Here is a 21,555-nt window from a genome sequence, read left to right on the forward strand (position 1 = left end):
CTCTGCAAGCCCCGCGGGCCCTGTGTTCCCGCGCCCCCCGGGGCCCCAAGAAGCAAAATGCAACCGCCGCGCTACGGCTGAGAGGGGAAGGGGCCAGCGCCATCCGCTCGCCCGGAATCCGGTCCCCGCAGCGGCTGCGCGTCCCGGCCGCGGCCCCTCGGGCCCGGGAGTGAGCAGCAGCAGGAGGAGAGGCGGCCGGCCCGGGGTTGGCCGGGGCTGGGGAGGAGGGACGGGGCGGAGGGAGGGCGCGGGGGCGGGGAGGGGGCCCCGGCGGATAAAGATGGCAATGTCTCTCATCCAAGCGTGCTGCAGTCTGGCTCTCTCAACATGGCTGCTTTCCTTTTGTTTCGTGCATCTGCTCTGCCTGGACTTTACAGTGGCCGAGAAGGAGGAATGGTACACCGCCTTCGTGAACATCACCTACGCGGAGCCCACGCCGGACCCCGGGGCCGGGGCGGCGGGCGGCGGCGGCGCGGAGCTGCACACGGAGAAGACGGAGTGCGGGCGCTATGGGGAGCACTCGCCGAAGCAGGACGCCCGCGGGGAGGTGGTCATGGCCAGCTCGGCCCACGACCGCCTGGCCTGCGACCCCAACACCAAGTTCCCCGCCCCGACTCACGGCAAGAACTGGATAGCCCTTATCCCCAAGGGCAACTGCACGTACAGGGATAAGATCCGGAACGCGTTCCTGCAGAACGCCTCCGCCGTGGTCATCTTCAACGTGGGCTCCAACACCAACGAGACCATCACCATGCCCCACGCGGGTGAGTGGCCCAGCTGGCGCGGGGGAGGGGAGCCGGCGGGGACGGAGGTGCCTAGAGGGATCCAGCGTCTGCCTCCAGGCTCCTTCTGGGAAGTCCGTGCGGCGCGGAAACCGTGTCTAGGTTCTCTGGACCGATTAAGTTTTGCTCCGCGGCACTTGGGGGGCTTACAAAGAGGAGAAGATGAACTGTATTGGGGAGGGGAGAGGTTGCCAGAGAGCTTGGCATAGCGCCACTTGGACAAGGGTTCAACGTGGCGGGCTAACTTTTCCGAGGGGGCCCTGGAAGGTGGGGTTGGGAGGGCAGGGCTCCGATACTGTTCTAGGTTAGTGACCGGCCCAGCACCTGTTTGGAACAAGCAGATCTGATAACACAGCACCGCTCTTGGGTCTGTGCATCAGGTATACCCTGATGCAGGCGTCCCTGTATAGCAAGAGAGGAGTAGGGTTACCTGCTGGCAGCTCACCACCGCCAACTTGCTCTTGAGGTTTCATCTCTTCGTGGGAGAGTATCCCCTTCTGGGTTTACTCACTGCATTAATCATATTAAAAGTACTATGCTCTGCCAGGCTGTCATCCAGAGAAACTGACAGGTGGTCACGGTGGTAAATAACAACAATCCTCAACAAGCCAAGAAGAGTGGGATGGCCCTAAAGTTATAATTACTTTTCTAATTATTGCATTATCCTTTGTCTGATTGGGAGGTTAAATATGCTGAAGGTTTTCTTTCTGGCTAGAATGAAGGGATTTAAGACTAGAGAGAGTAAGCTTTTTGTTAATGATCGCAGGTACCAGGACTAGAAATGCATTACTGTCCCAAAACTCAATATCGCATATGCCTGACATAAGCGATGTTTCCCTGGTGGTAAGAACACCCTCCCCCCAAAAAAGCCATCCCCAGGCTTGTTAACGTAAGTCCATAAGCCACTAGTTTTAGCAGGCTAGCCTCCTTATGTCAGGGCTTGCTACTTGTATTTGTGTGCCTGAGAAGTGGGCCCTCCTTCCCCAGAGGGGTTTCTGGGCCAAGACTGTGGCATCCAGTGCCCGGAAGGAGGGGAGAAAAATGACAGATGCATTTTCTGAGTGGAGTCTCCTAATCAAAACATTATTTTCTTTAAAAACCGGATTTGAATAATTACGCTGCTGAAATGGAACACCAAGCTCTGGCTACATTTGCAGGGGTGTTCTCTTTGGGGACAAGTTTCCATTCCGAGAGCTCATGTCACCTATTAGTGGAATATTCAATTGGTTTGCCTCCAGTAATCAACACCAGCTGTTTTAGTCAGGGAACTTTGTCAACCTTAACACAAACAGGTGGGGAGGAGAAATGTTCCACCCTTCTAAAACACAGGCCAGAAAAATGCGGTGTGTTGATTAATGAAGAGGAGAGGCAGTTACTCAGAAAAGTTACAATACAGCACTTTAAGAATACTCGATATATTTTCTTGAACTCGACAGTTTTCTAAGGGAAAAGATTGTACTCTAACCTTGAGTCATAAGAGCACTACTGAAACTTTGATATTCAAGGATGTTAAGGACTGTGGAAAGCACTTTAAGTCATGTAAAGTATCTTTAGATAAACATGTTACTTAATATTTGAAACCTCAATGGAGGAGGGGTGAAGGAGGCTTTGTTGTTGTTGTTGTTTAAACTCCAAGGAGATTGTTAGCTGCCTGTGAGATTCTTTAATTGTTTCTCTGTGCATGTGCATGAAATCTTAAACTCAACTTTGAACATAAAGTAAGAGGCATCATTTGTTCCTGTCTGAAAAGGTTCTCTAAAACTGCCAACACATTGGATCAATTAATGGCTTGCTTATTTTTAAAGAAAGCACTAAGCAGATTTCCCACACAAATGATGCTTGATTAAGACAGTGGGAGTAGAAGGTTTAGTAATACTGTAGTTTGAACATTAAAGGCAAAACAAATTGGAAATTGTCTATTATCTAATTGTTCTGTTTCCAAAAATGTATTCATGCTATATCCGCCAATAGCCAGGAAACTCCAAATTATCTTCTGACATTTTGCCACATTAGGAGACTGTGTTCACTTTAGTCAGAGGCTAGCATTGATTTCTGCTAGAGTGTCATCAGGAGCAGATACATGACAGGGTAGCATGGCAAACCCTTGACTATACTCTGAAATTCTTCTGCCTAAATCTCAAACACCGCCAGCACTGGTCTGGATGTCAGTGTCTTCCATGTAGTCCAGATCTTGAAAGCTTTACTTTTTCTAGTTACATTTGAGGTCAGATTTCTAAATTCACTTTGAGAAACTGCACATTTTAGGTGCTAATCAAATATTTTTATTTTGTGAACTTGGTGTACAATACCAGAGAATCTTTATATTTGAATTTTTAAATTCAGTTTTCAAAAAGTTTTAAAAAATGCAAAAGCTGATGATATATCTGACACCTTTGCTGTAGATCCTTTATTTTTGGAACTGATAGATTTCAGGTGAGGAGAAGGTCTGTTTATGTTTATTTACTGTTTATTTAGTGTCATGCAACCTATCGTTTAACATCTGTGCATTTGCATATCTTGAAATTCAATTAAATAGAAATTGTTTTCTCCTTTTCATATACGTTTTCTGTTTTTTTCTTTTCCTGCTTAAATAATTTTGATTTTCTGCCATTTACGTAACTATGACTTCTCATTCAAAAAGACACCGCTTCTTCTGGGATAGACCAGTAGTTTTGCTTTATAACAAGTCACTTTCCTCCCCAGTATAACAGCTTTATTGAAATATAAACATACTCTGCAGTTCACTCATTTAAAGTATATATTTCAATGGCTTTTAGTGTATTGACTGAGTTGTGCAGCCATCATCACTATCTAGTTCTAATAAGAAACCCTTGTACTTCCACATTATTCCCCAACTCCCCATTATTCCCCAACTCCTTAGTCACTCCCCATTATTCCCCAACTCCGAGCCCTAGGCTAATCTACATTCTGTCTTTATGTGTTTAAATGCCTCTTTTGTACCTTTCATATAAATGGAATCATGTAATATGTGGACTTCTGTGATTGGCCCCTTTGATTTAGCATAATCTTCCTAAGGTTCATAAAGGTTGTAGCATGCGTCAGTACTTAAACCCTTTTTATTGCCAAATAATATTTCATTGTATGGATATATCACATTTTGTGTATCTGTTCATCAACCGATGGAAAATTACGTTGTTTCTACTTTTTGATTGTTACAAAAATAGTGCTATGAACATTCATGTACAAATTTTTGTGTGGACATTTATCTTGTTTATATATCTAGGAGTAGAACTTCTGAGTCATATGGCAACTCTATAATTTAATCATTTGAGGACCTTCTAGACTGTTTTCCAAAGCAACTGCATCATTTCGCATTCCCACCAGCAGTGTTTGAGGGTTCCAGTTTCTCCACAGCCTCATCAACATTTGTTACTATCTTTTTTATTTTGTCTATTCAGGTGGATGTGAAGTGGTATCTTCATTTTGTTTTAAATTTTCATTTCTCTGATGACTAATTATTACTTTTTAATATACTCAATTCTTTTTTTCTGCTTTTCATTTTATTCCCTTTCCCCTTATGCCCACCATTATTTATTCTTTTCCAGACTTTCAACTCATACACTTTTATCCTAGGGAAGAGAGAGAGAGTGATTAATAGAGAAAATCTGCTTCTCTCACTTTTTTTTTAAAAGTCTATGGACCAGAGATTTATATGTCCCCTATTAAGGGACGTAAGGCTATATCTTTAGTGCAAGAGCACCAAGAAGGCCATAGCAAAAAGCTATAGAGAAATGCATCTTCCAACTAGTAAAAGCCCCAGAAGTGAACTTTCATGTATAGGCAAAATCTGTGAGACCCAAATTACTTCCTCAAAGCTGGTCTGATGCCTGCCTGTGAAGCTTCTTTCAGTGTACCCTAAGGAAATTGAAGATATCAGAAATTTCTAGAGGCAGTTTAGGGCACTGATTAATTAGGAGTGTAGCCTCTAGAACCAACCAACCACTTGGATTTGTGTCCTGGTGGCACTACTTTCTCACTGTGTATCTTTGTGCAAGTTAGCCTCTCAGGTCTTGGGTTTCCTCATCTGTGAAGTGGAGGATAACACCATCTACCTCGGTTGCTTGTTATGTGAATTAGATGGATTAATGCATGTACAGTGCTTAAATCTGTGGCTGGCACAAAGCAGTAAAAAAAAGTTAACCGTTCTAAGCATTGGACTCAGTGACACACAATGACATGCAGGAGCTACAGACTGGATCATCATACCTTTGAGGCTTGCTGAGTTCCTGGCAGCCTTGGGAAATAACTCCTTATTTACCCTTTCATACTGAAGAGGCCAGAGCAGTGGTGCCAATTTTTTTGTGGCTCAGTGAATTGAAACAGGGTGTTCCAGCTCCCTCTGATTGATGAACATTTAAGATTCTCCTATTGCATTTGTACTTTCTTTTGGCTTAAATTGAAATTTCATTGTAGCAAGGGCATGTGTGATAAAAATGGTAGTCTGTGTATGCAGGCTGTTTGTGACTGAGTGGCGATGAGGAAATGGTGTGTGTGGTTTTTTTTTCTTTTTTAAAGTGTGTGTTTGATATCTTTCTGTTTGTCTATTGCTAGTACATAGTCAATGGGAAATTAAACATCTAGCTGTCTAGGAAGAACTTTTGTGAGACTAGGTTCCTAAGAGCAACTTGGAAATGGAGGAAGGGAGGCAATGGTTGCAGTAACTCTGGAGAACATGCTCGACTCTTGGAAAGGAGGAGCCTAGGATGGAGTATATCTATGTATTCTAGACTTCTCCAAGGTTGGAGGCAAAATGTAGTAGATCTACTGAGGCTCTTCCTCCGTAGATGGGTGTTCAGAGTTCAGTGTATGGATTCACGCTACCTTTATGGCCATTACTTTGATTGCTGAAGTCTACCTATGTCTTCAACTCTGTAAAGCACCTAGCTGCTTTAATTTAAAAAAGTTGTTTTTTTTTCTTCAGGACTCATTTTTCTAGAATATTTGTGTGTACTTCTGCTTTACATTTTCCTTTAAATGATAAGATTAGCTCTCTTTTTTTTTTTTTAGCATGCTCGGGATTAATAGCATTGACCAAATAGTGCTTACTCTGTACCAGGCATGTTCTAAGCACTTTATATGTATATAAATTTGATTCTCACAACAACATTGTGAAATAGTTACCCTTACTGTCTCCATTTGATGGATGAGGAAACTGAGGCAAACTTTATAACTTGGTCATGCAAGCAGTAAGTGGTAGATCTCGGCTTGCAACCCAGGCGGTCTGTCTGCTTGTCTGTGCTTAGAGCTACAGCTCTGTATGCCCTCTCAGCTTGAAAGGGTATTCTGAAGTCTAGATGTGGGCAGTGATTACTTAATCATAGATACAGGAAGCGATCTAAGGCTGATTTCCTGTTTCAGAGTATGTTAACAGATGCATTGTTGACTTGCAGAAATGCATCTCTGTTATGTAATGGGAGAATGGGACCTTATGTTTGGGCCTCTTCTCTTCCGGACCTCCCTCTGATTCACCATTTGATTTTGAGTCAGCCACTTTTTCTGTTTTCACCCTCGGTTTTCTTTAGTTGATCTCTAAGAGGTATTTCAACTCTAAAATATATTCTTTATGTATTTAAACCTTAGAATACTTCTAGTAAAATTCCCAATTTCTGGCTTCTTGATCAGAAAACCCGGTAACTGGGGCCTGCATTCCCCCATGGAAAGAGTAGCTGGAGCTGAGCAGTGGCTGGCTGTTCCCATGTGCCCTCCAGTTGGTCCAAGTCTCCATCACTTTTTACCATCTGGCTCTTCGCCTGCCGTGCTCATTTATGTTTCCCACCTCAACCCCAAGGTCACAGTGTTTGGGACTCCAACTTTATGGAGCCAAACTTTGGGTAGTGAGGGGAAGTTATGGAAAACAGACTTGGTTCAGCAAAGGAAAAGCAAATTCATAAGAATAGAAGTGTTTAGAGATGTAAGAGGTTTCCTTGAAAGGGTGAGCTTTCTGTGGCATTCAGCTTGAAACTGAATGGGAACATTGTGGAATTGCTGATCCCAGGATTTATGGATGGACTTCCAGTGGGTGACAGCTTTAAGGGCCTTCCCAAGCATTGGGAGTATGTGATTCTCTATCATTTAGGTATTTAAGAAACATATTTTTTAAGAACCTCAGTTCCCACTTCATTTTTCTCTTAAGATATATACAGTCTGGCTATCATTTATGCTTGGTCTTGATCTTCCATGCCAAGATAATCTCACCTTCTCACTTAGTATGCATGTGTGTGTATGTGTATTTATTTATTTTGCACTAAACTGTAACTCTTCACCTGTCTGTCTACTAGCAGAAATTCCAATAGCCAGGAATTCTAGACTCTGTTATTAAAAGCCATAATTCATCAAAGTGTTAAATAACATTCTTGGCGGTGTAGCTTAAGATGACCCGGGCGAGAAACTGTATGACTTGTGTATACATTTTAGGTCATGGAAATACATATCTAGAGGATTGGGAAGGAATCTTACCTTCTGTCTTCTAATCCTTTAATAAGAATTCAATCATCATCTCTCCTAGTGGCTCTCTTAAAAATCTCCTGGCTTCTCAAAAAGGAAGTAATTTTATAACCATGAAATCTGGAAAGATCCAGAAAAAACCTGGAGCTTCTTATTTATAGCTTATTCTTCCAGTTTTCAGAAAACAGTGATTGTGCCTCTGATATGAAGTTAATTTGTTTAGAAAACCAGTCTCAACTTTTGAAAAGTTAACCATTATTGTTGCTTAACCATTATTGTTTCATTTCTGGACATTAAGCATAGCATGTAAAGAATTTACTATTTTGATAACCCTGAAAGTCTTCAGTGTATCCCTAGAAGAAATATTTCATCTTATATATACTGTAAGGAGCATTTTACTTGTTGCTGAGAGATTGCAGTGATGTTGGTGTTGTGTATTTGATAATGTAATTTGACAGATGCTACATTTAAATTGAAATTCAAATCCTATGCAGATTATCTTAGTTCTTGGGGATTTTGGTGGTAATGTAAAACCCAGAGAAACAAGGCAGCGTTGTGCTGTGTAATTCTTCTACTAAGTTTCAATTTACAGTGGTTCTATTAAATAGAAACCTTGTCTACAGGTATAATATGACCTTTACTCTTATTTTAAACTTTGAGGTATTGATCGCTTGGCAGTTTAATGTATGGTAGGATAAATGTGCTTTGTATAATCGAAGCCAAAATATTAATGACCATGGTTAGATCTAGGTCTCAGTTTTCTATAATAAAAGAGGAAAAGTAAATTTATTTTAACATTTCACATTTGTAGTTATAAATTGCTTTCTGTAAGAGTCTTCACTTTTTTATTTCGGTCACTCCATAATATATAGCGGTATTTAGAAAAACATTTTCAGTAAAAGTAAGCATCGTTTGTTAGAGAATTTACGCTTATGCATTGGCATGTTAGGCATTTTCATATTCAACTTGTGAACATTTATTTCATAATAGAGATTTTTAAAAATATTATAGAAATAATTCTGTATTAAATGTATTTGTTCATGTCTTTTCTAGTCAGACAGATATGAGTATATATATTAGGTAAGAAGGATTATCAGGAAATGTTGTTTCTTAACCGTTTCCATCTGGAATCTCTATTATAAATGGCTTTTTATGGGCAGAGTCCACTTACACACTATTGAAAACGCAAAGATTGGAGGCTTTTTGGAGGGATTGTCAGGCGGCATACAAATGCCTTTTCCCCCTTTTTCTCTTTTCTGTTCCCCACTACCTACAGCAGATATTCATCTGGACTATTCTGTAGCCAGGCACTGATGAAACCCACATCAGAAATGTAACTCCAAATGACGCAAAGAATAGTGGATGAGGACAGATGTTTTCCCCTTCATTTATCAGGAAGATGCATGGAATGTTCTTTCTCCCAGAAATCCACAGAGCTGGCTGCCTCTTCAGTTCTCTCTATTAATGAGATCTTGTTAGGAAGGCACTCCCAGGCTCCTCTTCTCTGAACTAGTGGCAGCCTCCTCCTGCTGGTCCCCAGCACACCCCTGCTGCATGTTACCCACTGTTAACATGTTTATTGTCTCCTCCTACCACAATGTAAGGGCCAGGTGAGGTGTCAGAGCCCTGGCATCAGAAAGTGGTAGACTTGTGGGGAGTAAGAAGAATTTACTGACAAAAGTACAGGTTTGAAAAAAAAGTTTTATTAGATGGAAAGTACGCTGCATAAGCAGCAGAAGAGTGCAGTGGGGCGCCTCAGCAAGAGGGCTGAGCACACCACAGTGGATTTTTCCTTTGGGGTATTCGTGGACCTTAAAGTGGGAGCTGAAGGGTAATTTGGTCCATATTAGCCATGTAGGTCCTGACAAATGTTGCGGCACTATTCACAATAGCAAAGACTTGGAGCCAACCCAAATGTCCATCAGTGACAGACTGGATTAAGAAAATGTGGCACATAAACACCATCGAATATTATGCAGCCATAAAAAGAATGAGTTCATGTCCTTTATAGGGACATGGATGAAGCTGGAAACCATCATTCTGAGCAAACTATCGCAAGGACAGAAAACCAAACACCGCATGTTCTCACTCATAGGTGGGAATTGAACAATGAGAACACTTGGACACAGGGTGGGGAACATCACACACCTGGGTGTGTCGGGGGGTTGGGAGAGGGGGGAAAGATAGCATTAGGAGATATACCTAATGTAAATGACAAGTTAATGGGTGCAGCACACCAACATGGCACATGTATACATATGTAACAAACCTGCATGTTGTGCACATGTAGCCTAGAACTGAAAGTATAATTTAGAAAATGATTACATTTGTAGACATTTTGGTGCCTTGATGTCAGCAAGGGTTGCACAATGAGTTTCTATATGCATGCATTCTGTAGATGTATAGAAATTCTAGTTACTTAGAAATTTTTTGGAAGGAAACCTGGAACCAGATGCTGGCTTTACATAATAGAGAAGTCTAATTACTTCTGAATTCCTTAGATAAGGAGTTTTGTCTCGGGATGGACTGCTTGATGGTTACCAGGTGATCTTTGTTCTTCTCAGTAAACTCCACAAGAGTGGGGCATTTAGACAATATTTTTGGTCCACAGTTAAGTTCCCCAAGCCTAGAGCAGTCTCTGGCACACAGAAACTGCTCAGTACCTATTGCTACATAACCTGGAAACTGAAAAGATGGACTGTTAATATGTTCATCTTTAATTTCATAAAAATATTCTATGCCATTAAATACTTTTTGTTGGCATTTGACTCATAAAGTGGGAGAAGTTCTAATTTGACTCTCCCATTACAAATGTTTATTCATCTTGTAGCATGTGGCATGAAACGGGTGCCTGGTTTCTGTTCGTGGTCGAAGGGGAAAAAGCCATACTGGTAATAAGCAAAAGGACATAGAGTGTCAAAAAGGTTTGTAACCAAATACAATTCTGTGCATGTGTTTACTGTCCTGCAGCTTTATGTATTATAAAACCTTTTTCTTATTTTAAATGAAATACATATGCTATATAGAAACATTTGAAAATATAGAACTTTTAAAAAGAGTTAGAGCCATCCATACTCTAATATTTTTTCATTACATTTACTTTTATCAAATGGGTAATATATTGCCGGTGTGTTTTCGTAGCTGTTAAAAATTTAATCGTACATTTTGAAATTTCCTTGGTTCTTCCAAGATGTTTCTGTGATGTTTCCACTTTTCTCTTACATAAACAGTGCTGCAGTAAACATTCACATGTAGCTAAACCTGAGCGCATATCCATGAATACTTCCTTAGTTCCAGTTCCAAAGTATGGGATTAGTCAAAGGCAGTTATCATTTCTTTTATAATAGCCTGTATGGTGAAGTCTTCAGATGTTTGCTCACTCAGGAGCATGGTGCTCCTTTGAAGGAGAAAAGACATCTGTCGGATGTTGGCAGTGCTGCTGCTATGGGGTCCTGTCACAGCTCTTTAGCATTACTTTGCTCCAAGCTACACTATTTTGGCAGCTGAGGCAAGACACCAAAGGTGGCGAATCAGGAGAAATGAAGCGTCAGAGACAGAATCATCACGATTACAGATGGTGCAACTCCACCTCCTCCCTTACACTCCTGTGTCTGGGGGATGCTGAATGCAAATTGAACCAGCAGTTAGGAAACTCGGGTTTCAGTTGTGGCTCTCTCTCAAATTGGCTTTTCCGTTGGCAAGTCACTTCCCTCCTCTGGGGCTCATTTTCTTTCACTTGAAAATGGTGAGCAGGAGGCTTCTGGAGGGGAACTTGGTTGAGCTCAGTGATCTCCACCCTGACCGCATGTTGGGATCACCTGGGGAGTTTAAACGTTATGGCTGCCCAGATCCCACCTGCAGCGATTCTGATGCAAATGGTCTGTTGCAGGGAGGGGACTCCCCATATGTTTCTAGAGTGCGCTCAGGGCTGACAGCCACTATGCAGGATGAACCTGAAATCTCCCTGAAGCTCTTATACCACATGGTTCTTTATTAATTATTTAAGGAAATGGTGTTTTTCCTTTGAAGGCATCAAAATCCTATGTGAATAAAATTTTAATTTTTTTAATTTCCCAAGAACTGTAAGGCTCGAAATTATGAGGGTGGGGACAGTATTGCTTAAATCATGAATTAGTGATTCACTGATAATAACGGTTTTGGTGACCAGCAAGAAGGCAAACACATGGCAAATGCAACAAGTACAGGAAAGCACACAAACTTCCGTAAAACAGTCAAGAAGGATACGATAATAAGTCAGAAGTGATTAGACCTTGTGATTTGATTGGGTGAAATTTCATCTATATGCTAAATGTTGATTATTATAAGAGCAGTCCTCCAAGTTTAAGAGGTAGAGACAACGTGCTGTTTTTACTAAGTAGGAAGTCCCCCGTTCTGTTCATGGTGGTTATCATTACCCATTTTGGGAGGTAATGGTGAAAAAGAAGGTTCTGGTGCACGCCTGACCCGGTTCTGAGCCCTGATACAGTCTCTTGTCTAGGGAGACAGAAAGCAGCGTAGGGTTGAGATAGCCATCTGAAGTCATTCCCTTGGTGAGGATGAGCTTCCCCTGTTCTGGGAAGAACTGCGAGTCCTGCTGGGCAGAGAGGGTCTGGGAGCTCAGGAAGCAAGTGTTTAGGCTTTGGAGTCCTCATCTGTAAAGTGAGCCTCCTATGCTATCCATCATAGGTGTTGTGTGTGACCTCTTACATTACATAATGCAGTAAAGGGGTGACTCTGAGCGTGTAATACATGAAAACTATAATTAGTGTCCACAGAAACACACTCTGAATCTGATCACATCTTATCACCATTGTTATCACCAACTGAGTCCAAGCTATCATGAGCTCTTGCCTGGACTGCCACTGTCACCCCTAGCTGGTGTCCAGCTTCCCTTCCTGCCCCCTGCCGTCTGCTGCCCATACAGCAACAGAATGAACTTCTGAAAATATAAATCAAAGGCAATCACTACTCTGCTCAAATCTTGCAGGGATTCCCCATCATACTTGGAACCAAGTTAAAGTTCTTGCCATTGTCCTCAGGGCCCTCTGTGATTTGGCCCCTGCTTCCTATCCAGCCCCTTTCCTACCCCGCTTCCCTCACTTACTACTTCCCAGCCCATTATGCCTTCTTGCTGGTCCTCAAATGCTCCCAGCCCAGGACCTTTGGAACCTCTTTTTCCAGATTTTTAAAAAATAGTTTTTTATTCACATAGCAAACCATCATTTAAATATATCTTTATGCTTTTAGAATGATTCCCAAACAAGAAAGTCTAGTAGCCATTCATCTGTTTCTCTCATATTTAACCAACTCATTATTTTTTAAGTTCAGTTTGCTATTATGCCACTTGTACTCCAAGAGAAATGTCTTCCAGCAAAGTACAATGTGGCAGCGTTTTAGAATCATGGGGTTTTATTGCTCAAGTGAGCAGGAAGAGTACCCAGTCACCACCCTCGATTTTTTTTCAGATTCTCCTATCAGTCTTATTTACATCAGTCACCCTTTCCCATCATCATCACCCTTTGCCCCCTTCATCAGTTTTCCTGGCCAATGTGAAAATATTTCATCTGCTGTTCATTCTCTCTTCTCTTATTCTCCCTTATCTTATCACTACTTGAAATTTCTTTATAATTTCATTTGTGAATTTGTTCCACTATTGTGTGTCTCCCACATGGGAATATAAACTCCATGAGGGCATGGTTCTTGTCTTCTTAACAGCTGTATTTATAGAGACTGGCATAGAAAAGAAATCCAGTGCATAGCTATTGAAAATATGAATGAATGATACAATAGGTACCATCCATAATTCTCAGATGTACTGCTTACTTAAGGAATGAGGTAATGAATTTTTATTATATACACTTTGTCTGCCTTATATCGAGGGTATGGAAGGTAATATTTAATTTGAATGCTTAAAAACTTGATTCTATATCTTGTGCTTAGCAGAGCTATTCTTGCTGGGACTGTGGTAAGAGATTCATCTACTCTCTAACCTGACTTTAACCCCTTATAAGGTACCTCCTGTTAGGCCCTTACCAGCTGCTGAGAATAGAGAAGTAGGAAAAGGGTGGTGCCTGTGCCCTAAATCCTTGGGCTTCTCTTTAGGGCCGGTGGTAGGCCTGGAGCAGGAAGCCAGTTGTTATTTTCTGACATCGTCTATCATCATGCCAGTGTTTCTGAAGAGGCCTGGATGCCTACCTGTGAGTAGTTACAATCAAATACTTTGCTTTGGAGGAGCTTTCTTTTGAATGTCAGTAGGGGTAATTTCTATAGATAACGGAGTAGATATGTCCTTTGGAGTCAGCTGTTATCAAACACAGAAAGTAATCTGAAAAAAGTAGTTGAGCATAGTGCTGCCTGGATGATCTTACTGGGATCTGGGCATGCGGTAGACCAGATGCCTCAAGGGGTCCTGACTGTTGCTAGAAGGAATTGTATAGTTTAATAGTAAATCCTACCTGTCCAGATGCGTTCTATGAATCCGTCTCTGTGTATATGGACTGCTTCATTCCAGAAGATGGAAGAATTTAAAATCAGTGGGCCAGAAAGAGAATGTCAGGATTCCTCTAAATGAAGGAAATAACAAATGACAAATGACCAATGAGGTAGGTCAGGTTGTGACCTTTTGAGCAATGAGAGAACTATGAGAGAAATCTCAAGTTTTCTGCTTAAACCATAATGGCGTTAGTTAAAAGTAGTGTTAGTCTTTTGTTATAGTAATTTAAGTGTGCTCCAAAACGAATTTAATCTCCTGTGTGTATGGCTGGGTACAGTGCCTCATGTCTGTAATCCTTGCACTTTGAGAGGCCTAGATGAGCAGATCACCTAAGTTCAGGAGTTTGAGACCAGCCTGGCCAACAAGGCAAAAAACCCTGTTTCTACTAAAAATACAAAAATTAGCCAGGCATGGTGGTGGGTGCCTCTAGTCCCAGCTACCTGGGAGGCTGAGGCAGGAGAATTGCTTGAACCGAGGAGTCAGAGGCTGTAGTGAGCCGAGATCGAGCCACTGTACTCCAGCCTGGGTGACAGAGTAAGACCCTGTCTCAAAAATCAACCAATCAATCAAACAAACAAACAGAAAAACATACAGCTCAAACTTTAGGCCATGATTGGTGGATTGATTTAGCAACTGAAATGGGGCACCACTTTGCAAAGGAATGGTGACCCTGAAATAGGCCATTACTTTGCCTGGCCAGTTTGGTAGCCACCATATTGCTTAAAAGAAATGTTTTGTCATGCAGTTTGGCTGATTGGGGCCCAGTGTTTTTGAGCATTTTTCTACAGCCATATATGACTGGGTAAGCCTCAGTCCCAAATTCCATTCATCTTTTTTGAGGAAAGGTAAAGCAAACATACTACCCTTCTGTTGATAGCAGGCAGTTTGAATAGATACTGTCTCAACACCATGTAGTAAGTCTTCCAGAAGGGTACAGTGTTTGCAGTTATTTGAAGTGCTCCAGACTCAGAAAAACCTGAGAGAGAAGGAACCCAGGAACATTCAAAACCTATGTTCAACTGCCAAGGTCATAGGGTAGCGGGCTCAGATGCAGGTGGGTATGACGGAACCTTCTCCAACTGCCAGTGACTGTTGTCTAAGCAGCCCACCGATTGTCAAAGTCAGACCCTGCCTCAGTATTCATGAGTTTGGGGCCATATAGCGGGTCTGACACTAGCTCCCCAGGAGACAGAGCTTGTGTGGCTCTGGTAAGAGCCTTAAGTGTGATGACTAAATGATATTGGGGGGCAGGGGGCTGTCAGCAGCCACTGTGAGGGACAGATTGGCAATTCTAAATAGCCATTGAGATCTATGCCTCACACAGTGTCTTTTCTCTTCTCTTGGGAGAACATACTACCGAGGAAAAAGTTTTTCATTTTTTGAATAAGCCAAGGCATTCTTTCTACAAATCACCCCTTCCAGTTCCAGACTTATTTATTAAATTCATCACCTTATTCACTAGAGGAACTCAGCAAATCTTTGTTGAATGGAATACGTAATAGAAGGAAGAGAATTGCCATTTGTTCTGAACACACAGACTCTAGGCGCTGCATTGGGTGTCTTCCATACGTCGCTCCTTTCACAGACCCTGTGAGTTGGATACTTTGCCCAAAGTTACAGATGGTTAAAAGCAAAACTGGGATTTTAATCCAGAGCTATCTCTTATACAGTCATGCATTGCTTAATGACATGGATACATTCTGAGAAATGTATCACTAGGCAATTTTATTGTTGTATGAACATTGTAGTGTTCTAGATGGTATAAATGATGTACAACAGACTATACCGTATGCATTTGTTCTAGATGGTAGTTTGTTGCACATCTAGGATGTCGGTTATAGCCTATTTCTTTTAGGTTAAACACCTGTATAGCATGTTTATACCACATATATAAACATATCTAAACGTAGAAGAATTACAGTAAAAATAAGGCCTAATACACTGTCTGGAAACATTGTTTCCCACAAAAAATTAACAATAATTTGCCATTGTTATTAGATACATATTTGTAGCAATGCAATTCTTTGTGTTGCACAAGAAACACTTCTTAGTGCAAGTTATAAATTATTATGGATTTAATTATTCTACAAGTCAAGCCTTGCCACCTATGGATATGGTAATGTCTTTTGTACCTATATATATATTTATTATACTATAAGTTCTGGGATACATGAGCAGAACATGCAGGTTTGTTACATAGGTATACATGTGCATGGTGGTTTGCTGGACCCATCAACCCATCATCTATATTAGGTATTTCTCCTAATGCTGTATCTCCCCTAGTCCCCCCACCCCATGACAGGCCCCGGTGTGTGATGTTCCACTCCCTGTGTCCATGTGTTCTCATTGTTCAGCTCCCACTTATGAGTGAGAACATGCGATGTTTGGTTTTCTGTTCCTGTGTTTGCTGAGAATGATGGTTTCCAGTTTCATCCATGTTCCTGCAAAGGACATGAACTCATCATTTTTTATGGCTGCATACTATTTCATGGTATATATGTGCCACATTTTCTTTATCCAGTCTATCATTGATGGACATGTAGGTTGGTTCCAAGTCTTTGCTACTGTGAATAGTGCTGAAATAAACATACATCTGCATGTGTCTTTATAGTGGAATGATTTATAATCCTCTGGGTATATACCCAGTAATGGGATTGCTGAGTCAAATGGTATTTCTGGTTCTAGATCCTTGAGGAATTGCTACACTGTCTTCCACAATGGTTGAACTAATTTACACTCCCACCAACAGTGTAAAAGTGTTCCTATTTCTCTACATCCTCTCCAGCATCTGTTGTTTCTTGACTTTTTAATGATTGCCATTCTAACTGGCATGAGATGGTATCTCATTGTGGTTTTGATTTGCATTTCTCTAATGACCAGTGATGATGAGCTTTTTTTTATGTGTTTGTTGGCCACATAAATGTCTTCTTTAGAGAAGTGTCTGTTCATATCCTTCACCCACTTTGTTTGTTTTTTTCTTGTAAATTTGTTTAAGTTCCTTGTAGAGTCTGGATATTAGCCCTTTGTCAGATGGATAGATTGCAAACATTTTCTCCTGTTCTGTAGGTTGCCTGTTCACTCTGATAATAGTTTCTTTTACTGTGCAGAAGCTCATTAGTATAATTAGATTCAATTTGTCAATTTCGGCTTTTGTTGCCATTGCTTTTGGTGTTTTAGTCATGAAGTCTTTGCCCATGCCTATGTCCTAAATAGTATTGCCTAGGTTTTCTTCTAGAGATTTTATGGTTTTAGGTCTTACATTTAAGTAATCCATCTTGAGTTAATTTTTGTATAAAGTGTAAGGAAGGGGTCCAGTTTCAGTTTTCTGCATATGGCTAGCCAGTTTTCCAAAACTCATTTATTAAATAGGGAATCCTTTCCCCATTGCTTGTTTTTGTCAGGTTTGTCAAAGATCAGATGGTTGTAGATGTGTGGTGTTACTTCTGAGGCCTCTGTTCTGTTCCATTGGTCTATATCTCTGTTTTGGTACCAGTACCATGCTGTTTTGGTTACTGTAGCCTTGTAGTGTAGTTTGAGATCAGGTAGCATGATGCCTGCAGCTTTGTTCTTTTTGCTTAGGATTGTCTTGGCTATACAGGCTCTTTTTTGGCTCCTTATGAAATTTAAAGTATTTTTTTAAAATTCTGTGCAGAAATTCAATGGTAGCTTGATGGGGATAGCATTGAATCTATACATTACTTTGGGCAGTATGGCCAATTTCATGATATTCTTCCTATCCATGAGCATGGAATGTTTTTTCATTTGTTTGTGTCCTCTCTTATTTCCTTGAGCGGTCGTTTGTAGTTCTCCTTGAAGAGGTCCTTCACATCTCTTGTAAGTTGTATTCCTAGGTATTTTATTCTGTTTGTAGCATTTGTGAATGGGAGTTTATTCATGATTTGGTTGTCTGTGTATTATTGGTGTATAGGAATGCTTGTGATTTTTGCCCATTGATTTTGTATCCTGAGACTTTGCTGAAGTTGCTTATCAGCTTAAGGAGATTTTGGGCTGAGACGATGGGGTTTTCTAAATATACAATCATGTCGTCAGCAATCAGAGACAATTTGACTTCCTCTCTTCTAATTTGAATACACTTTATTTCTTTTCTTGCCTGATTGCCCTAGCCAGAACTTCCAATACTATGTTTAATAGGAGTTGTGAGAAAGAGCATTCTTGTCTTGTGCCGGTTTTCAAAGGGATTTCTTCCAGCTTTTGCCCATTCAGCATGATTTTGGCTGTGGGTTTTTCATAAGTAGCTCTTATTATTTTGAGATATGTTCCATCAATATCTAGTTTATTGAGTGTTTTTATCATGAAGGGGTGTTGAATTATATCGAAGGCCTTTTCTGCATCTTTTGAGATAATTATGTGGTTTTGTCATTGGTTCTGTTTATGTGATGGATTACGTTTATTGATTTGCATATGTTGAACCAGCCTTGCATCCCAGGGATGAAGCTGACTTGATTGTGGTGGATAAGCTTTTTGATGTCCTGCTCGATTTGGTTTGCTAGTATTTTATTGAGGATTTTTGCATGGATGTTCATCAGGGATATTGGCCTGAAATTTTCTTTTTTTTGTTGTGTCTCTGTCATGGTACTGGTGCCAAAACAGATATATAGACCAATGGAACAGATCAGAGGCCTTAGAAATAACACCACACATCGACAACCATCTGATCTTTGACAAACCTGACAAAAACAAACAATGGGGAAAGAATTCCCTATTTAAACAAATTTGGTAGATACCAAAATCTCTACCCAGGTTTTGGTATTAGGATGATCATAAAATGCGTTAGAAAGGAGTCCTTCTTTTTCTGTTTCTTGGAATAGTTTCAGAAGGAATGGTACCAGCTCCCGGTAGAATTCGGCTATGAATCCGTCTGGTCCTGGGCTTTTTTTGGTTGGTAGGCTATTAATTACTGCCCAATTTCAGAACTTGTTATTGGTTTATTCAGGGATTTGACTTCTTCCTAGTTTAGTCTTGGGAGGGTGTATGTGGCCAGGAATTTTTTCATTTATTCTAGATTTTCTAGTTTATTTGTATAGAGGTATTTATAGTTTTCTCTGATGATAGTTTGTATTTCTGTGGGATCAGTGGTGATATCCTCCTTATCATTTTTTATTGTGTCTATTTGGTACTTCTCTCTTTTCTTCTTTATTAGTCTGGCTAGTAGTCTATCTACTTTGTTAATCTTTTCAAAAAACCAGCTCCTAGATTCATTGATTTTTTTGAAGGGTTTTTCACGTCTCTGTCTTCTTCAGTTCCACTCTGATTTTAGTTATTTCTTGACTTCTACTAGCTTTTGAATTTGTTTGCTGTTGCTACTGTAATTCTTTTAATTGTGATTTTTGGGTGTCAATGTTAGATCTTTCCTGCTTTCTCCTGTGGGCATGTAGTGCTATAATTTCCCCTCTAAACATGGCTTTATCTGTGCTCCAGAGATTCTGGTACTTTGTGTTTTTGTTCTTATTGGTTTCGAAGAACTTACTTGTTTCTACCTACTTATCCAGTAGTCATTCAGGAGCAGATTGTTCAATTTCCATGTAGTTTTATGGTTTTGAGTGAATTTCTTAATCCTGAGTTCTAATTTGATTGCACTGTGGTCTGAGAGACTGTTTCTAATGCTTTCTGTTCTTTTGCATTTGCTGAAGAGTGTTTTATTTCCAATTATGTGGTCAATTTTAGAAGAAGTGCGATGTGGTACTGAGAAGAATGTATATTCTGTTGATTTGGGGTGGAGAGTTCTGTAGATGTCTGTTAGGTCTGCTTGGTCCAGAGCTGAGTTCAAGTTCTGAATATTCTTGTTAATTTTCTGTCTCGTTGATCTGTCTAATATTGACAGTGGTGTGTTGAAGTCTCCCACTATTATTGTGTGGGAGTCTAAGTCTCTTTGTATGTCTCTAAGAACTTGCTTTACGAATCTGGGTGCTCCTGTATTGGGTGCATATATATTTAGGATAGTTAGCTCTCTTTATTTCATTGATCCCTTTACCATTATGTAATGCTCTTCTTTGTCTTTTTTGATCTTATTGGTTTAAGGTCTGTTTTATCAGAGACTAGGATTGCAACCCTTGCTTTTTCTTTTTCTTTTTTTTTTCTTTCCATTTGCTCAGTAAATATTCCTCCATCCCTTAATTTTGAGCCTCTGTGTGTCTTTGCATGTGAAGTGGGTCTCCTGAATACAGCACGCCGGTGGGTCTTGACAAATTGACAGAAGTAGGCTTCAGAAGGTGGGTAATAACAAACTCCTCCAAGCTAAAGGAACATGTTCTAACCCAATGCAAGGAAGCTAAGAACCTTGAAAAAAGGTTAGAGGAATTGCTAACTGAAATAACCAGTTTAGAGAAGAACATAAATGACCTGGTGAAGCTGAAAAACACAGCACGAGAACTTCGTGAAGCCTACACAAGTATCAATAGCTGAATAGATCAAGCGGAAGAAAGGATATCAGAGATTGAAGATCAACTTAATGAAATAAAGCATGAAGACAACATTGGAGCAAAAAGAATGAAAAGGAACAAACAAAGCCTCCAAGAAATACGGGACTGTGTGAAAAGACCAAACCTACCTTTGATTGGTGTAGCTGAAAGTGACGGGGAGAATGAAACCAAGTTGGAAAACACACTTCCGAATATCATCCAGGAGAACTTCCACAACCTAGCAAGACAGGCCAACATTCAAATTCAGGAAATACAGAGAACACCACAAAGATACTCCTTAAGAAGAGCAACCCCAAGACACATAATTATCAGATTTACCAAAGTTGAAATGAAGGAAAAAACGTTAAGGGCAGCCAGAGAGAAGATTGGGTTTCCCACAGAGTGAAGACCATCAGACTAACAGTGGCTCTCTCTGCAGGAACCCTACAACCAGAAGAAAGTGGCGGCCAATATTCAACATGCTTAAAGAAAAGAATTTTCAACCCAGAATGTCTTATCCAGCCAAACTAAGCTTCATAAGCAAAGGAGAAAATAACATCCTTTACAAACAAGCAAATGCTGAGAGATTTTGTCACCACTAGGCCTGCATTACAAGAGGTCCTGAAGGAAGCACTAAATATGGAAAGGAAAAACTGGTACCAGCCACTGCAAAAACATACCAAATTGTAAAGACCATCGACGCTATGAAGAAACTGCATCAACTAATGGGCAAAATAACCAGCTGTCATCATAATGACAGGATCACATTCACACATAACAATATTAACCTGAAACATAAGTGGCTAAATGCCCTAATTAAAAGACACAGACTGGCAGATTGGATAAAAACTCTTTTGTATATTATAGTTCTCATCTGTACATTTTGGCTTAAAGAATAGTTATAGTTTTCGTAGTGTAATTTATTCTTCTTAGTCAAAAATGATGATGTCCTCAGAATTTAGACAGTCACTTGCCTGCCAGTGCTATTAAAGGGGTCTATGCAAATTTTTATACTACTAAATGTTATTTTTAGTTTTATAAAAAAGTTCTTTTGCATTTCTCCTCCTGTCATCATCTTAAATTTGTAGACTATTAGCATTTGCAAACCAACACCAAATTCCATTTTACCCCCAAAATGTTATTTAAGGTCAAAATAAAAACACGACATTCTTATTATTATTACAAGAATTTAAAATATGTCTGTATACAAAATATGTCCATATACAGGTGTGTAAAGTGTATATTTTGTTTAGAATTTTAATTGGCCTCAGATGATGCCCAATTCATGTAACCCCAGAACAGTTTTACTTACTCATTAAACTGCTATAGCCTTGATGTTAAATAACATTTTCTTTAATTGCATTTGTGGTTCCTCATGCTCAGTAATTCATTTGTC

The 21,555-nt window shown here is 40.3% G+C and overlaps 1 protein-coding gene across 1 annotated transcript in view; it reads left to right on the forward strand.

Annotated features, from left to right (window-relative positions):
• Positions 1 to 233: 233 nt before the first annotated feature.
• Positions 234 to 21,555, forward strand: part of LOC105493288 (ring finger protein 150) — a 287,223-nt gene continuing 265,901 nt past the window's right edge. The window contains exon 1 of the mRNA XM_011760826.2: positions 234 to 764. Within this exon, the coding sequence (XP_011759128.1) occupies positions 281 to 764 (484 nt within the window). The 5' untranslated portion in view covers positions 234 to 280. The remainder of the gene's footprint in view (positions 765 to 21,555) is intronic.

Source organism: Macaca nemestrina, chromosome 3, assembly GCF_043159975.1.
Source record: "Macaca nemestrina isolate mMacNem1 chromosome 3, mMacNem.hap1, whole genome shotgun sequence".
NCBI lineage: Eukaryota > Metazoa > Chordata > Mammalia > Primates > Cercopithecidae > Macaca > Macaca nemestrina.